The sequence below is a fragment of the Triticum aestivum genome, chromosome 6A (genome assembly GCF_018294505.1).
Source record: "Triticum aestivum cultivar Chinese Spring chromosome 6A, IWGSC CS RefSeq v2.1, whole genome shotgun sequence".
Classification (NCBI taxonomy): Eukaryota; Viridiplantae; Streptophyta; class Magnoliopsida; order Poales; family Poaceae; genus Triticum; species Triticum aestivum.
Window position 1 is genome coordinate 106,956,407 of NC_057809.1, and position 17,044 is coordinate 106,973,450.

A 17,044-nucleotide genomic window follows, 5' to 3' on the forward strand; every position below is an offset into this window, starting at 1 on the left:
AAATATCAAGTTATTGTAATAGTTTTATTTCTTGCTCTTTTATCCATGAACGTAGAAATTTTAATTTTGAGGCTCACAATCTCGTCAAATTTGCTTGTAATCTAGCCCTAGATAGATATGTTTGGTTGAGCAATTCTTGTAACCCAAACCTTGTACCTATGTCGATTGCCTTGAATGAATAAAGATGGCGAGTTTCCAAAAAAAAAAACCCAAGCGCAAACATGCCAGGAGGAGCTTTACCCCTTGTGATTTTGAATTTCTTATCATGGCTAGTACTGAACTACTCCTTCCGTTCCACAATGTAATGTGTCCACGCATCTTGAGATCTAAATTTGACTGTAAATTTAACCAACAAGATCGATCATGTATTCAGTGGTATAGCTCTTGCTCCCGCTGCAATCGGTCTCGTTGATTAAATTTACGGTCAAAGTTAGATCTTGAGAAGCGCGGGCGTACTATATTGTTGTGGAACGGAGGAGTACTGATTTCATCTGATGCGACTTCGAATTCCAATCTCCTTGTTACAATTTCCAAGAAGAAAGAAAAAGTTAGTACCTCCGTCGCCCGCAAAATCGCGTGAGGCGAGCGGACGGACGCCCCCGCAATCGGAGAGGAGAGCGCGAAGCGGCGACGAACATGTCCCCCCGTCGCCGAGATCGCCCGCGGAAGAGGCCAAACCCAATGGAGGCGAGGGCAGCGAAGGCCACCTCGGCGACGTCCTTCTCCAAGCCCCCGCCGCTGGCGCTCCCGAAGACGGCGCAGTTCTTCTTCCGGCACCTCCCGGGCCACAGCCGCGGTGGCGCCAGCGTCGTCCCCCACGCGGAGTGGGTGAGGAAGACCGCTCTGAGGGACTCCATCCACGACGCCTACCTGCGCGCCCTCGCGCGGCTCCCTTTGAACGGCCCCCACGGCGTGCCGACGGTGCCGTCCCTCCTGCCCGCGCTCCTAGCCGGCGGCCACTGCTTCGGGCCCCTCCCCGACGGCGCCTCCAACGTCATCGTCAACACGGTTTGGCTCTACGCCGCCTCCCCCCCTGCCCGCTTCGCCGCCGCCGACACCGTTGTCGATGTCGTCGACATCGATGACATCAAGCACAGATCCTTCCACGGCCTCAATCGCGTGGTCCACGATGCCGATCGGAACTATGACTACTACTACGCTGCCGCTGCTGCCGCGAAGCACCCCAACTGCGAGGCCTTCGCCGCATTCGCGCAGTCGGGGGTTGCCACAAGCCCCGCCGTCACAGAGCTGCTCGCCGGTGGCAGCAGCGCCCATCTCTCCGCCGAGGATGTCGAGCGGCTGGCCGTCCTACTCGTTCGACCCTCGGCTCCTCCGCTCGACTCTTGCCTGGTGCCAGAGCCCCAGTTCCCGGCGGAGAGGGAGGAGTACATCAGAGCCGGGCAACGATGGAGACGGAAGCTGGCTAACATGGCGATTCAGCACTGGAGCCGCACCATTGGGGTCAGTCCCTTTATCCAACAATAATCACATCTTCATACATCTTCATACGCCTATTTTATTTCCTGGCCATTGGTGCTAATCGTCAAGTCGTCATTGCTATGTACTGCAAATTTCTTCCTCCCAAGGGGCCAGAGCTACAGCTCCATGTTGTTTGTGACGCCAGTGTTGACAGCCATGGTTACCAACATATCAACTTCATGGCCTCTGCAACAGATAGTCCGGCGGCCATACAACTCTTCTTTGCGGAATATGCAAGAAAAATGGGGGTCGTGCTTTGCTGCCCTGTCCAAGACTCCGTCTCTCTAAGCGGTAAGCAGTATACTCTCATAATCAGAGTACCTACTCCCTCCGTACTTATGTTAGTGAGCAAAATCTTAGCTCTCTTTGATAGAGAACGAATAATACCACTACTATATTTAATCATCTCAGGAGTGTGTGAGGATCAGTCGAACGATGCTACAACGTAACTCATTCGTGCTTTTCGATGATGATATTTAAGTTTGGATCTATTCTTGATAATAGCACAAACACATATTTAAGTTAGTGTCCTTTTTTAAAAAATTGTTTGGATTGCTTACCACATGTGTCATGGGGCTATTTAAGTTAAGAGTCTGTTTGGCCTAGTAAAGGGCTATTCCTTGACAAGACAATGATTTCATTTTTCTTTTGGGCCTTGCTTCGGTAGACCCCCCCCCCCCCAACAAAACGTAGAAGGGCATAATTGGCATACGAAAGAAACGTATGCCCACCTCGTATTGTACAGCTCTGCCGGGCATACGTATACCGCGCGCATGAAAAAAAAAGTACCCATGATCTGGGCCCGCCCCCATCTTCTCGCCCGCCCATCTAGTCGCCCGCCCGCTAATCACGGTATTTCCAGAGTTGGCGATCGCCGCCGCAGCAGATCGCCGCCGTCCGAACCCCGTGCGAGGCCACCCTCGCCGTCCCAACGTCGCCCGTCGCCGCCCTCGGCGTCTGGACGTCGCCCGCCGCCGCCCCCGTCGCCGCATCTCACCGTCCCAACTTCACCCGTCGCCGCATCTCACCGTCCCAACGTCGCCCGTCCCACGTCGCCCGTCCCAACTTCGCCCGACGACGCGGACGTGAAGGGCCCGACGTCTGACGCTGCCCTCGCCGCCCGAACCCCGTCCGACACCGCCCTCGCCGTCGCAACGTCGTCCGTCGCCACATCTAACCGTCGTCGTTGTACGCCGGGGACGTGAAGGGCCCGACGTCTGACGCCGCCTCCGCAGCACTGTCGTCGAACGTCGTCGACGTCTACACCGCAGGCCAAGGTTTGTCATGCCCGTCATCTAAACCTAGCGGGATAGATACAGGTTTCGCGTGAGGAATACATGCATGCAAACTCATTTTTTTATTTTTCTTTTTTTGCAAATAAGTTGCGTTGGGCACTAAATTCGTTTACAGTACATGAACGAGTAATTACACAGTTGATGCAGACTGGTCATTCGTTTGTGCTGCCCGTAACTGCGCATGCGTGGTGTTGTGTGTTTTCTACTGGATAATAGATGTAGTAATGAGCTGGAATGAAAGTAGTAATAGCAGTACTAAAAAAATTGTTTTTCTGGAGGGTAGGCTTGAGCCTGTTTAAGCCTGTCTAGTAGACTCGCCGCTGGATAGAAGTGAGGGCTAGTTCATGCATGTACGGATTTAGGGTTTAGGGTTCATCAAAACCTCCCGCCGCAGCGCCTCCTCTACGGACTAGGGCATGATTTACAGAACTAGCGTTGCTTTGGGCATGATGCATTGTACTAAACCTAACACACGATGTTTTGCAGTTCTGTGAGTTAGGCGTGTTGACATGGACGAAGAATCTGCATTCGGGAGGGACGAGAATGGTACTGATAAGGTGACTAAGACCAATAACGATAACTTGAACGAAGATGATGACAGCAGCGACAACGATTCCGTCTCGTCATATGATATCTTACCTCCGGAGGATTTTGATAATAATGAACATGGCGCAAATAGCGAAAACGTAAGTGCCGTATATTTTTTTATTTTCGAAATTGCAAAGTATGGCATGGCTAACTGTATATCTTTGTGTACAAATTTCCAGGAAGATGTGGATGTTGACAATGTGCAACATAGTTGGCAGGAATCATTTGCAGATAACTTGAGCCAGGTTAGTTGATAGATGTTGTACATGGATCAATAGTATGATTTAAATGATAATAATTTGACATATATATTTTGAAATGAATGTTGTAGGAGGAGTCAGATGGTCCGAGCGTTGATCACGATGAGGGAGAGATCGATATTGAGGAGGCTCAAAGGCAGCAGAAGATGCTTGAGACACATTGGAAGGTCATGGCTATGACCTTTCGGTCGCAAGGGGATGCATACATATTCTACAACAATCACGCCAGAGAACACGGGTTTAGCATAAGGAAACAGAAGGTGAAACGAGGTGCTTCGGGAATGATCCGGTACCGGCGGTTTCTTTGCTCCAGGGCTGGGAGAAGGCAGAGCAAGTTCATAACCATGGAGGGCCGCAAGCGCAGGCTTAGACCGGAGACTCGTTGTGACTGCGGTGCACATATGGTGGTGAAGCTGGACAGAGAACGTGGCGTTTGGTTCGTCGCATCATTCGTGGATGATCACAACCACGCGATGGCTCGGCCCGACGAGGTTTGTTTTTTATGGTCACACAGACGGATTGGAGATGGGCAGAGGGCCGAGATATTGGCCATGGAAGCGGCCGGGATAAGAAAGCATATTATAATGGACAACTTCATCAGCAGATACGGTTCGTACGATAAGTGCGGGCTTATCAGGAGGGACATTTACAATCTTTGTTGCAGAGAAAAAATGAGGCTCATTGCAAAGGGTGATGCAGAGACGGCAGTTGGCATTATGAGGAGTAGGAAGGAGAAGGACCCTGAGTTTTTTTTTGAGTATGTGCGTGACAAGGAAGGGCGACTGAAGAGTATGTTCTGGTGCGATGCACAGTCGCGGAGGGACTATCAGGACTACGGAGATGTGGTCGTGTTTGATAGCACGTATAAGATGAACAGATACGGTATGCCGTTCGTCCCCTTTGTAGGAGTTAACAACCACCGTTGCACCACAGTGTTTGGTTGTGCCATCATTGCTGACGAGACGGAAGGGACATACGTGTGGCTGCTGCAGACATTTATGAAGGCAAACTGTCAGGTGAAGCCAAAGTCAATAATCACAGACGGTGACGCTGCAATGATCCGGGCTATTCGGACCGTCCTTTCAGATGTTTTCCATCGTCTTTGTTCGTGGCATATCGAGAAAAATATGCAGAGGCACCTGCATTACAAGTCACTGGATGAGTTCAGATCGCTCCTGTACTATGCCACCTCTCAAGCGAACTTTGAGCAGAGATGGAAAGCTTTCTATGATAAGTGGAAGACGGATAGAACTGAAGAGTGGCTTGACAGGATGTACAGGAAGAGGAGACTGTGGGCAGCTTCATATCTTTCCGATGGTTTTTTTCTTGGTATGCGAAGTAACCATAGGAGTGAAAGCCTCAACTCCTGCCTTCACCTTCACCTGGACTACGGTATGACAATTGTTGATTTGGTGGTGCATTATGAGAACTGTATAGTTCGCCTGCGTGAGAACGAGGCGTACGATGACTGCGAGGCATTCCAGAAGGAACCACCGTCTGTTACTGAATATAAAGTCCTTGAGGAGCATGCCGCCAAAGTATTCACACCTGCTAATTTCTACATCTTGCAAGATGATTTGCATAAGATGGGTCAGCTGGAGATATTTGAGACGCTCGTGGGAATTGGGCGTGAGACATTCATTGTGACATGGAAGGATAACCACAAGTTTAGGTATAATGTTGTTTATGAACCAGGTAACTCAGAAGAAACTATTACATGCAGTTGTCTTAGGATGGTTCGGAAAGGGCTGCCATGCAAACACATTCTGTTTGTTCTCCATCATCTGAATTTAACTGAAATACCAAAGTGTTGTGTCCTTCATCGGTTGTCCAAACATGCAAGAGATGGGTTGCCTGTGCAGAGGAAGAGTGATATGTTTGGATGGGGTTGGTCAGGGCCATTGGAGAGAGAACGGTATAGTGCAATATCCATTAAAACCGCACAAGCTGCTCATGTTGCAGCAAATGATCCCTTCTTGTTCGATGAGTTGATGAAGTGTCTAGACAACATAATAGCACAGAAAAAGATTTCAGAGGAGGAACTTATAGGAAGTAGAAGGTATGCTATGCTGAAGAAGGAGGCAAGTCAAGTGCAACAAGTTGAGCCTGGTATTGGTGATCCTCAGAAAGTTTCGACGAAGGGTGCACCTAAGAAGGGGCAGTCAAAGGGGGGCCCCGGCGTTACAAAGAATGGTAGGCCAAAAGATTTTACAGAGAAGAAAAGTGGTCCTTTGTGCAGTTTGTGTAGTCACGCAGGTCATAATAAGGCTACATGTCATTTGAACGAGAAGTAAGATGTTATCTTCTTATTGTTGTTATGTTCCTACTTTGATTTTAGCAACTATATTTGCTCACCAATTCTTTATGTTTTGTTCAGGAACTGGGCGTAGGTACAGATGCAGGTTGGTTTGTACGGAGAATAAAAGTGGTCGCACGAACCTTTGTCGTTTTTTATTCGTACGTGTCCGCAAGAAAACTTGATAAGTTATTTGTTTGTGTTTTGATAAAAGATATATGTAATAAATTTGGAGATGACATTGCATATGTTATACTACCTGGGCATGATGATGATTTTGTTTGCTGTTTGCTACGTGGGCATATATGTTGTACTGATGATGATTTTGTTTGATGTTGTTTTTGGCCGCTACTTTCTGCCAAAATAATTGAAAAAGTGAAGTTTTTTAAAAAAATGCCCGACCACCGCTGCTGGGCCCATAGTAGCTTACGAAAGCTACCCAAATCAAGCCTAAAGGCGACTCGGGCGGCCGATCGAGCCCACTAGCGGGCCCAGCAGCGCGGTCCAACGGGGCGCACGGGGATAATAAGAGAGGAGTTCGAAAGGGGGGGCGGAGGCAGGTATTTAAGCCGCTCCTGGCGCCCCCCCGCTTCCGAGGTGGGACTAAAACTTGGGCGCTGCCCCGCGCGGGCGAGGGGAGGGGGCGTGGGCCGGGGGAGGGGCGAGGGGAGGGGGCTTGGGCCGGGGGAGGAGCCCCGCGCGGGCGAGGGGAGAGGCCGTGGGCCGGGGAAGGAGCCCCGCGCGGGCGAGGGAGGGCCAGCACGTTTTTTTATATATTTTTCCTTTTTCTTTTTCTTTACTTATTTCAATTTGCTGAACTTTTTATAAAATACATGAACTATATTTGAAAAAAACTATTTTTATTTTTCTTGAACTATTTTGTATTTCCTGAACTAGTTATAAAATTTCATTAACTTATTCAAATCCGTGAACTTTCAATGAAAGAAAAAGAAAAAGAAAAAGAAAAAACGAACCAGAAAAAATATTAAAAAAACGTGCTGGCCCTCCCTCGCCCGCGCGGGGCTCCTCCCCCGGCCCACGGCCTCTCCCCGCGCCCCTCCCGCGGCCCACGCCCCCTCCCCCTCGCCCGCGCGGGGCAGCGCCCAAGTTTTAGTCCCACCTCGGAAGCGGGGGGGCGCCAGGAGCGGCTTAAATACCTGCCTCCGCCCCCCCTTTCGAACTCCTCTCTTATTATCCCCGTGCGCCCCGTTGGACCGCGCTGCTGGGCCCGCTAGTGGGCTCGATCGGCCGCCCGAGTCGCCTTTAGGCTTGATTTGGGTAGCTTCCGTAAGCTACTATGGGCCCAGCAGCGGTGGTCGGGCATTTTTTTTTAAAAAAACTTCACTTTATTTTGGCAGAAAATAGCGGCTGCAAACAACAGCCCGCACTGACCACATCACATTTATTTAGTTGCGACAAATGGCAAACAGTGCATAATACAAAGTGCGTACATAACATGTTCAAAAATCATCACCCACGATGCTGCAAGTAAGAGTGATATTGTAGCAGACCACATCACATTTATTTAGTTGCGAAACATGCTAAACCATGCCGCAGATAAGAGTAATATTGTAGCAAATACCAAGTACAGAAGTATGTTGCTTCAATAATCTACTTAGCACTTACTTTTCTTTGCACGTTTACGTCCACCGTTCTGCTGGTAAGGTGAAAGGCAATATTTTGACTGTTTCCTCTTGCGTTTCCCATCATTCTCCTTCCCATCATTCTCCTTCCCATCATTTTCCTTCCCATCATTCTCCTTCCCATCACTCTTCTGAGTGCCACTTTCTATCGCATTTTTAATACGGGTGTTCAGACTATCCATACTAAACTCCTCAGATTTATCGGCGCTAGACCCGTCTGACACTTCATTCATATTCTTGGGGGTTGAAGTAAAAGGTGGAAATTCATTCGTGGCTACCATCTCAAGAGATGGGTCGGGTGAATTACCGTTCTCATAAATAACGAAGGGGTCGCCTTCATCTCCTGTACCAGGTGTGTTGTGATGCACACCTTTATCACGCGCCAATTTCTTCCCGTTCCCGGTGGTGAAGGATGCATCCACCCTGTTGTCCATGTCTTCTTTTGCGGGAGTTGATTTTACATCTGTCCAATATTTTGATTTATATTTTGATGGACCATACTTCCCCATCCACGCTTCACTATGCTCCACAAACTCAATGTCATCACGAAACCCCCTGAAGGCAAGACCTTCCTTCTCTAGCTTCTGCACTACAATCTGCAATGACACATCGAAATTATTTATTACATGCATAAATTATCAATAATCCCATGCAAACTGAAATACACATCAGTATTTACCTCAGCACATTTTTCAGGGAGCAGTCTAATTTCTTTTTGCATATCTTTGATGCATTTCATCACTTGATCTAATGTAGTATCCCTGCTGGAAGAAGCCTCGTCTCTATTATCTTTCATTCTTTGGGCACGATCTGATCCATCTTCTTGCTCTAATTCTTCCTCTGCCTTTCTTCCTTGCTGAGCAATTAATGTCTGTCTGTACTTCTCACTTATCACGTCATCAATCTGTTACATATTAAATCAATATAAATTTCTCAACACATAAATGGCAACATAATTGCATGCAGTTGGAACCATTAAAACTTACCGTCCCATTACCACGGCCGTATGCCGTGTCGTACGCGTCACGCTTCATAGCCTCATCTTCTGACCAATTGACCATCAACGGATACTCATGAGCTAGTGGATCAAATGCCTCTTCATCCAGTGGCTGCACTTTCTCCCAAACATGTACTGCACAAACATGAAGTATATCAGCAAATTCTTTTCACAAACTTTAGTTTCAAATAAACAAATATAACATAAGGTTTACCTGTATGAGGGCAAGGTTTCCGATCGGCCAAGTAAATTTTTCAAGATCTGACAAGGTCTTTGTGATGCCTTCCACGCAAACGCGTAAAGTAAATGCGTTCCAATTATATGATTTGATGGCCTCCACATCGTGCACTAACTTGTAGTAAGCATTAGGAACTTCTCTGGTGGACTGCGGTGCAAGAACCGTGCCCAGAAGAACCAGAACAATTCTACGGAGGAAATCATCATCGTACGTGCCACTGGCAACGATGTTGTCAATCAGATCGTCTATCATCATTTGCCCCATTTTCGAATCTACAAAACGACTAGGCACCTTCACCTTCGCCTTTAACCCCCCTTTACCTAGGGCTTTCATGGCATCTTTGCCCTTGTTCTGTAGCCCAAAAATGTCATACACATCTTCGGTGCGCAATGAAATCGCACCGTTTTTTGATGGCATGATGAACCTTTTTCTGTCCATTGCATACGATTTAATAATAAACTTGAGCAAACATTTTCGCATCAGCACACTAGGAATCATCAACATTTTTTCAAGACTAGTGCTCGCAAACCGCGTTTTCTGCCTAGAGTTTAGTTTGCTGACCAAGAGACACCACTTCTCAACCGAACAAAAAATCTCTCCGTACTCCTCCATCGCTAGGAATAGGAGCAAAAATAATGTTAGCTACTATGTATGCGTACATGATAAACATGATGAATTCATAGTACCTCGTGCCATGAGATCGGTGCCCGCCCTTGGGGACGATGGCGCGCTGGCGTTGCTAACTACAAACAAAATTCATACATATATAAGCTATCATGCATGCATAATTATTACCAAAACTATAGCCAAATTAGATATATAACCTCATTCACATTAGACATAATCAAATTAGACATTCTCACATTATTCTCTAAGTACATAGTGTACTGACCTTGGGACAAAATATTCAACGATCAAGGTTATGCTTATATTTTAATGCCCTGTTTCATAACAAATTATTTTCTAAGTACTCTAAAAATATTAGGCCTACTCTAAAAATATTTGCTAATTACTCTAGGAAGTTGGCGTCGGCGTCAGAACGCGTCTACGGCGGCGACGGGGGGCAGGTTTCGGGAGTTACCTCGAAAGTGGCGTCGAGGTCGTAGGGGGCGTCGGGCGTCAGCGTGAAGGTGGCGTCGGGGGCGTCGGCGTGAGGTCGCGTCGGCGGCAGATGGCGTCGGTGGCGTAGGGGGCGTCGGCGTCGAGGGCGTCGGCTAGAAGGTGGCGTCGGGGGCGTAGGGGGCGTCGGCGTGAAGGCGCGTCGGCGGCAGATGGCGTCGGGGCCGTCGGCGTCGGGGGCGTCGGTGGCGGCGTCAGCCGCAGATTGCGTCGGGGGCGGCGGGCGCAGGCAGCTAGGGTTAGGCGGCGACTAGTGGCGATCGTGGAGGCGGCGTGGACTCGCGATCGTGGACACGGCGTGGCTTTGACCCCCGATCGAGGCGAGGTCCACTAGGGCTTTGACCTCCTCGGATCGGCTGGAGTCGGCTATAGCCGGGACACCTTCGAGGGCCACTCCCTCCCCGCCACGTCAGCAATAGGTGGGGTTAGATCCGGCTATTAACTATGCGGGTGGGTTAGGGTGGGTGACGAGGGCATACGGCGGCGGGCGTGCCAGGTGCTAATAACGATAGATTCGGTCAGGCCCGCGTCTCCTGTGTCTCTACTGCCGTCCGCAATGATTGGGCCGGGCCCCAGACGACAAGGCGATTCGCGTCGGCGTGCTGCACTTCAAATTTAGTCCCACCTCGGCCGTCGAAGGATGTCCCGACCAGTTTATATAGCCGTCTCCGGTAGTCCATGCATGGTTATATATTATATTATGATATGGCTCTACATAACTGCCAGGTAGTACACTGTCTCGCAGTGAACTGCCGCGCAGTTAGGTAAGTCACATCACAATATTAAATATGATTTATTTTATTTTTTTAAATACAAACAGAAAACAATTTTTTTTAAAAATATGGTTCCCAAATAATTTATTTTTGTACTCCGTCAAACCTCGCAACACTTTTTTCACAAGTTGCCATCACCATCCACAGCACCCACGCCAACTCGCGTATGTTTCCGACGCTCCACGCATTTTCTAGGGTTTTCCAGGTCCAAAATCGCAAAAACACTGCCCGGACGTGACGCAACATCCGTTTTGTGTCCGTTTTCGTTCCAACCTTGCGTGGGGGCCTACGTTGGCCGTGCCCACACGTACGCACACTTTGGTGCAGTTGCATGCATGCGATCACGTAGCCCCAGTGCAAGCAGCTACTTGTCGGTCTGCCGGGGAGGGGGTTCCCAACTACGGTTTTTTTTCTACTCCGTCAAACCTCGCGACACTTTTACCACAAGTTGCCATCACCATCCACAGCATCCACGCCAACTCGCGTATTTTTCCGACGCTCCACGCATTTTCTAGGGTTTTTCAGGTCCAAAATCGCAAAAACACTGCCCGGACGTGACGCAACGTCCGTTTTGTGTCCGTTTTCGTTCCAACCTTGCGTGGGGGCCTACGTTGGCCGTGCTCACACGTACGCACACTTTGGTGCAGTTGCATGCATGCGATCACGTAGCCCCAGTGCAACCAGCTACTTGTCGGTCTGCCGGGGAGGGGGTTCCCAACTACGGTTTTTTTTCTACTCCGTCAAACCTCGCGACACTTTTACCACAAGTTGCCATCACCATCCACAGCATCCACGCCAACTCGCGTATTTTTCCGACGCTCCACGCATTTTCTAGGGTTTTCCAGGTCCAAAATCGCAAAAACACCGCCCGGACGTGACGCAACGTCCGTTTTGTGTCCGTTTTCGTTCCAACCTTGCGTGGGGGCCTACGTTGGCCGTGCCCACACGTACGCACACTTTGGTGCAGTTGCATGCATGCGATCACGTAGCCCCAGTGCAACCAGCTACTTGTCGGTCTGCCGGGGAGGGGGTTCCCAACTACGGTTTTTTTTCTACTCCGTCAAACCTCGCGACACTTTTACCACAAGTTGCCATCACCATCCACAGCATCCACGCCAACTCGCGTATTTTTCGGACGCTCCACGCATTTTCTAGGGTTTTCCAGGTCCAAAATCGCAAAAACACCGCCCGGACGTGACGCAACGTCCGTTTTGTGTCCGTTTTCGTTCCAACCTTGCGTGGGGGCCTACGTTGGCCGTGCTCACACGTACGCACACTTTGGTGCAGTTGCATGCATGCGATCACGTAGCCCCAGTGCAACCAGCTACTTGTCGGTCTGCCAGGGAGGGGGTTCCCAACTACGGTTTTTTTCTACTCCGTCAAACCTCGCGACACTTTTACCACAAGTTGCCATCACCATCCACAGCATCCACGCCAACTCGCGTATTTTTCCGACGCTCCACGCATTTTCTAGGGTTTTCTAGGTCCAAAATCGCAAAAACACTGCCTGGACGTGACGCAACGTCCGTTTTGTGTCCGTTTACGTTCCAACCTTGCGTGGGGGCCTACGTTGGCCGTGCCCACACGTACGCACACTTTGGTGCAGTTGCATACATGCGATCACGTAGCCCCAGTGCAACCAGCTACATGTCGGTCTGCCGGGGAGGGGGTTCCCAACTACGGTTTTTTTCTACTCCGTCAAACCTCGCGACACTTTTACCACAAGTTGCCATCACCATCCACAGCATCCACGCCAACTCGCGTATTTTTCCGACGCTCCACGCATTTTCTAGGGTTTTCCAGGTCCATAATCGCAAAAACACTGCCCGGACGTGACGCAACGTCCGTTTTGTGTCCGTTTTCGTTCCAACCTTGCGTGGGGGCCTACGTTGGCCGTGCCCACACGTACGCACACTTTGGTGCAGTTGCATGCATGCGATCACGTAGCCCCAGTGCAACCAGCTACTTGTCGGTCTGCCGGGGAGGGGGTTCCCAACTACGGTTTTTTTTCTACTCCGTCAAACCTCGCGACACTTTTACCACAAGTTGCCATCACCATCCACAGCATCCACGCCAACTCGCGTATTTTTCCGACGCTCCACGCATTTTCTAGGGTTTTCCAGGTCCAAAATCGCAAAAACACTGCCCGGACGTGACGCAACGTTCGTTTTGTGTCCGTTTTCGTTCCAACCTTGCGTGGGGGCCTACGTTGGCCGTGCTCACACGTACGCACACTTTGGTGCAGTTGCATGCATGCGATCACGTAGCCCCAGTGCAACCAGCTACTTGTCGGTCTGCCGGGGAGGGGGTTCCCAACTACGGTTTTTTTTCTACTCCGTCAAACCTCGCGACACTTTTACCACAAGTTGCCATCACCATCCACAGCATCCACGCCAACTCGCGTATTTTTCCGATGCTCCACGCATTTTCTAGGGTTTTCCAGGTCTAAAACCGCAAAAACACTGCCCGGACGTGACGCAACGTCCGTTTTGTGTCCGTTTTCGTTCCAACCTTGCGTGGGGGCCTAAGTTGGCCGTGCCCACACGTACGCACACTTTGGTGCAGTTGCATGCATGCGATCACGTAGCCCCAGTGCAACCAGCTACTTGTCGGTCTGCCGGGGAGGGGGTTCCCAACTACGGTTTTTTCTACTCCGTCAAACCTCGCGACACTTTTACCACAAGTTGCCATCACCATCCACAGCATCCACGCCAACTCGCGTATTTTTCCGACGCTCCACGCATTTTCTAGGGTTTTCCAGGTCCATAATCGCAAAAACACTGCCCGGACGTGACGCAACGTCCGTTTTGTGTCCGTTTTCATTCCAACCTTGCGTGGGGGCCTACGTTGGCCGTGCTCACACGTACGCACACTTTGGTGCAGTTGCATGCATGCGATCACGTAGCCCCAGTGCAACCAGCTACTTGTCGGTCTGCCGGGGAGGGGGTTCCCAACTACGGTTTTTTTTCTACTCCGTCAAACCTCGCGACACTTTTACCACAAGTTGCCATCACCATCCACAGCATCCACGCCAACTCGCGTATTTTTCCGACGCTCCACGCATTTTCTAGGGTTTTCCAGGTCCAAAATCGCAAAAACACTGCCCGGACGTGACGCAACGTCCGTTTTGTGTCCGTTTTCATTCCAACCTTGCGTGGGGGCCTACGTTGGCCGTGCTCACACGTACGCACACTTTGGTGCAGTTGCATGCATGCGATCACGTAGCCCCAGTGCAACCAGCTACTTGTCGGTCTGCCGGGGAGGGGGTTCCCAACTACGGTTTTTTTCTACTCCGTCAAACCTCGCGACACTTTTACCACAAGTTGCCATCACCATCCACAGCATCCACGCCAACTCGCGTATTTTTCCGACGCTCCACGCATTTTCTAGGGTTTTCCAGGTCCAAAATCGCAAAAACACTGCCCGGACGTGACGCAACGTCCGTTTTGTGTCCGTTTTCGTTCCAACCTTGCGTGGGGGGCTACGTTGGTCGTGCCCACACGTACGCACACTTTGGTGCAGTTGCATGCATGCGATCACGTAGCCCCAGTGCAACCAGCTACTTGTCGGTCTGCCGGGGAGGGGGTTCCCAACTACGGTTTTTTTTCTACTCCGTCAAACCTCGCGACACTTTTTCCACAAGTTGCCATTACCATCCACAGCACCCACGCCAACTCGCGTATTTTTTCGACGCTCCACGCATTTTCTGGGGTTTTTAAGGAAAAAGTACCCTACACCGATGTCCGAACGTGACGCGACGTGTCTTTCCTCTCTGTTTTTGTCCATATCGTGCGTGCAGGACGTACTCTCATACTAAGCGTTTTTAGCAAGTATTTATGTACAAACGCATCATCAAATCAAAACTCGCGAATGAAATGGACAAAATTAATTTCACTCAAATTTTATTCAACATAGATAAAATAGTTTACATACTCGGGCTAACTCAACGATTAAAAGTTCACCACATAAAGTCTACTACTTACGCTTACAACGACATAACCAAATTAAATAAAAAACACAAAAAAAACTACTCGTCGTCGTTATTGACGAGGTCAATGACGGCCGGGCCGTCGCCGCCGTCATCGTCGCTGCTGGACCGGTTCGCGAGGTCGTCCCAGTCTACCGGATCGTCGTCGGAATCCTCCTCCGCCACCGCCGCCGGCGCTTGCTGCCACTCCTGCTGCCACTCCGGCGGCACCTGCTGCCACTCCGGCGCCACCATCGCCGCCTGCTGCGCCGCCATCACCGCCTGCTGCGCCGCCTCGGCCGCCTAGATTGCGTCCGCAATCTCGGCGGCCTCCGTCGCCTCCGCTGCCGCCGCTGCAGCCTCCGACGCCCGTAGGGCGACGTGGTACCCCGGCGTGTCATCCGGATCACCGTCCTCGCGGAGGATGACCTGCTCCGGCGGCAACTCGATCCCCGGCGGCAAGGGAGGGGCGGCCGGCGCGGGCGCCCGTGCCGGGTACACACCGTGGCCGCCGCCACGTCTGCGGCGATATTGCGGTGGAGGCGGTGCGCGAAGACGGCCGCTGCGGCCCGTCAGATCGGGGGTCTCGCCGGCCGCGGCAAGGCGGAAGGCCGCCATCACCTCCCAATAGTCCTTCCCGCGCCAAAACCGCTTTCGGCCTTCGATGTTGTGCCGGCCGCCGCTGTGGTTGCGGAGCTCCTCCTTCGTCGCGCCGGGACCGAACGTCGCAAAGCCCTCCGCGTCGATCTTCCAGTTGCGCGCTAGACGGCAGCCCGGCGGCACGGGGAGGCAGTAGTGGTGGAGCTCCTCCGTCTCCGGCCCTCCGATGCTCGTCGGCCATGCGCCGGGGGCGTCGGCGGCGGCGCCGCCACCGGTGCTGCTGCTGCCGCCGAAGAAAGCCATTGGGTGCGGGAGGTACGGGAGGTGGCGGAAGAAAGCCATCGGGCCGGTGCCGTTTTATAGCGGGGGGAAGGGAGGGAGGTGAGCAGGCGGCGCCGTGGTTATTAACGCCGGCGCGTTAATGCGCGTGGCAGGCGAGGCGGCGTTTGACCGTCGGGCGAAGCGAACAGCGCGTCGGAAGGGGGCAGGCCAGGCGGCGGGCCGGTCGGGTGGCAGCATCGGCGTGGCAGCCGAGGAGCCGACAGCGACGACAGACGTCAGCGGTCGCGCGGCAGGCGAGGAGGCGGCACCGGTGGCGTCCGGCAGGCGGCGCGACAGGCGAGGAGGCGGCAGCGGTGGCGTCCGGCAGGCGCGGCTGCAGGCGGCAGCGGCGGCGCGGCACGCAAGGAGGCACGCGCGTGGAACCGCCTGCGTGCATGCGCGCCTCGGGCGCCGTGATTGGCGGCCGACACGCCACACGACGGGTGTGGGATTGCGTGGGGCCGGCGGGCGTGGGGGTGGGGCCGGCGCGGCGCCACCGACAACGCGTTGACTGCGAGCGGCCGCTTTAATTTTTTTCCCTCCCGGGCGGGCGGCCGGCCTGTATTCATATACGTATACCTCCGTCTGTTTTTTTTTGCGGGCGGGCGGGCCGGCGGGGCAATCTTATGCCCATCCTACCCTTTGTTATGAAGGGGTATTGGGCAATCTCAGCCCTCCTTGTGTTTACAGGGGGTCTACCGAAGCGGAAGTGTTTTCTTTTTAGCTGCTAGTCAGGGCTTTACATGCTTTCGATATACTACCTCCGTTTCAGTTTATAAGTCCTACGCGTATACCTAGATTGTCAATTTTATTACCCTAATATAAACTATATAACACAAAAATTATATTGTTTGAAAATAGAACATCTGAAGTTTATATTGGTATATTTTTTGTAATATATGACGTGTATTAGGTTGGTCAAATTGACGACCTAGAGGTACGCGCACGCCCTATAAACTGAGAGAGAGGTAGTAATCAAATTGGGTATATTTTACAACCATTTAAACCCCACCATCACCTTCCTGCCCTTACCCCTCGCCCTTGAACGCGGTGAAATGCTACAGAATTAAGGAGCTAGTTAATGCACGTGCCCTAAGTTTGCTAACTGTTTGTGTGTAATATATCATGTTTATCAGTACTCCATGCAGTTATGCATACTGATTATCTGAAACACTTTTTATGTCATGACGCTAGTCTCAGATTGGACATGTTTATACTTTTATCAGGTCACTGCGATCTTTGTGAGAGTCTTCATCAAAGGCTTATCCACCCATATTTTGGAGCATACAATTTCCGCAGTCCCCTTGATGCTACCTCGGGTATAATTGACTTTGATGTTGCGAATCTGCTGGACATCAAATATGCTCGGCACCTTTGGGGTTCGAGGCACATGGACCGTGTTTTTTACCCTTATGACGTTGGGTCCCGAGAGTAGAGGTGGACGATGGCACGGTACTGCTCCTGGTTA

The 17,044-nt window shown here is 51.3% G+C and overlaps 1 protein-coding gene across 1 annotated transcript in view; it reads left to right on the forward strand.

Moving 5' to 3' along the window:
• Positions 1–356: 356 nt before the first annotated feature.
• Positions 357–17,044, forward strand: part of LOC123130405 (uncharacterized) — a 32,277-nt gene continuing 15,589 nt past the window's right edge. The window contains exons 1-2 of the mRNA XM_044550309.1: positions 357–1,461; positions 1,587–1,770. Of these exons, the coding sequence (XP_044406244.1) occupies positions 637–1,461; positions 1,587–1,770 (1,009 nt within the window). The 5' untranslated portion in view covers positions 357–636. The remainder of the gene's footprint in view (positions 1,462–1,586; positions 1,771–17,044) is intronic.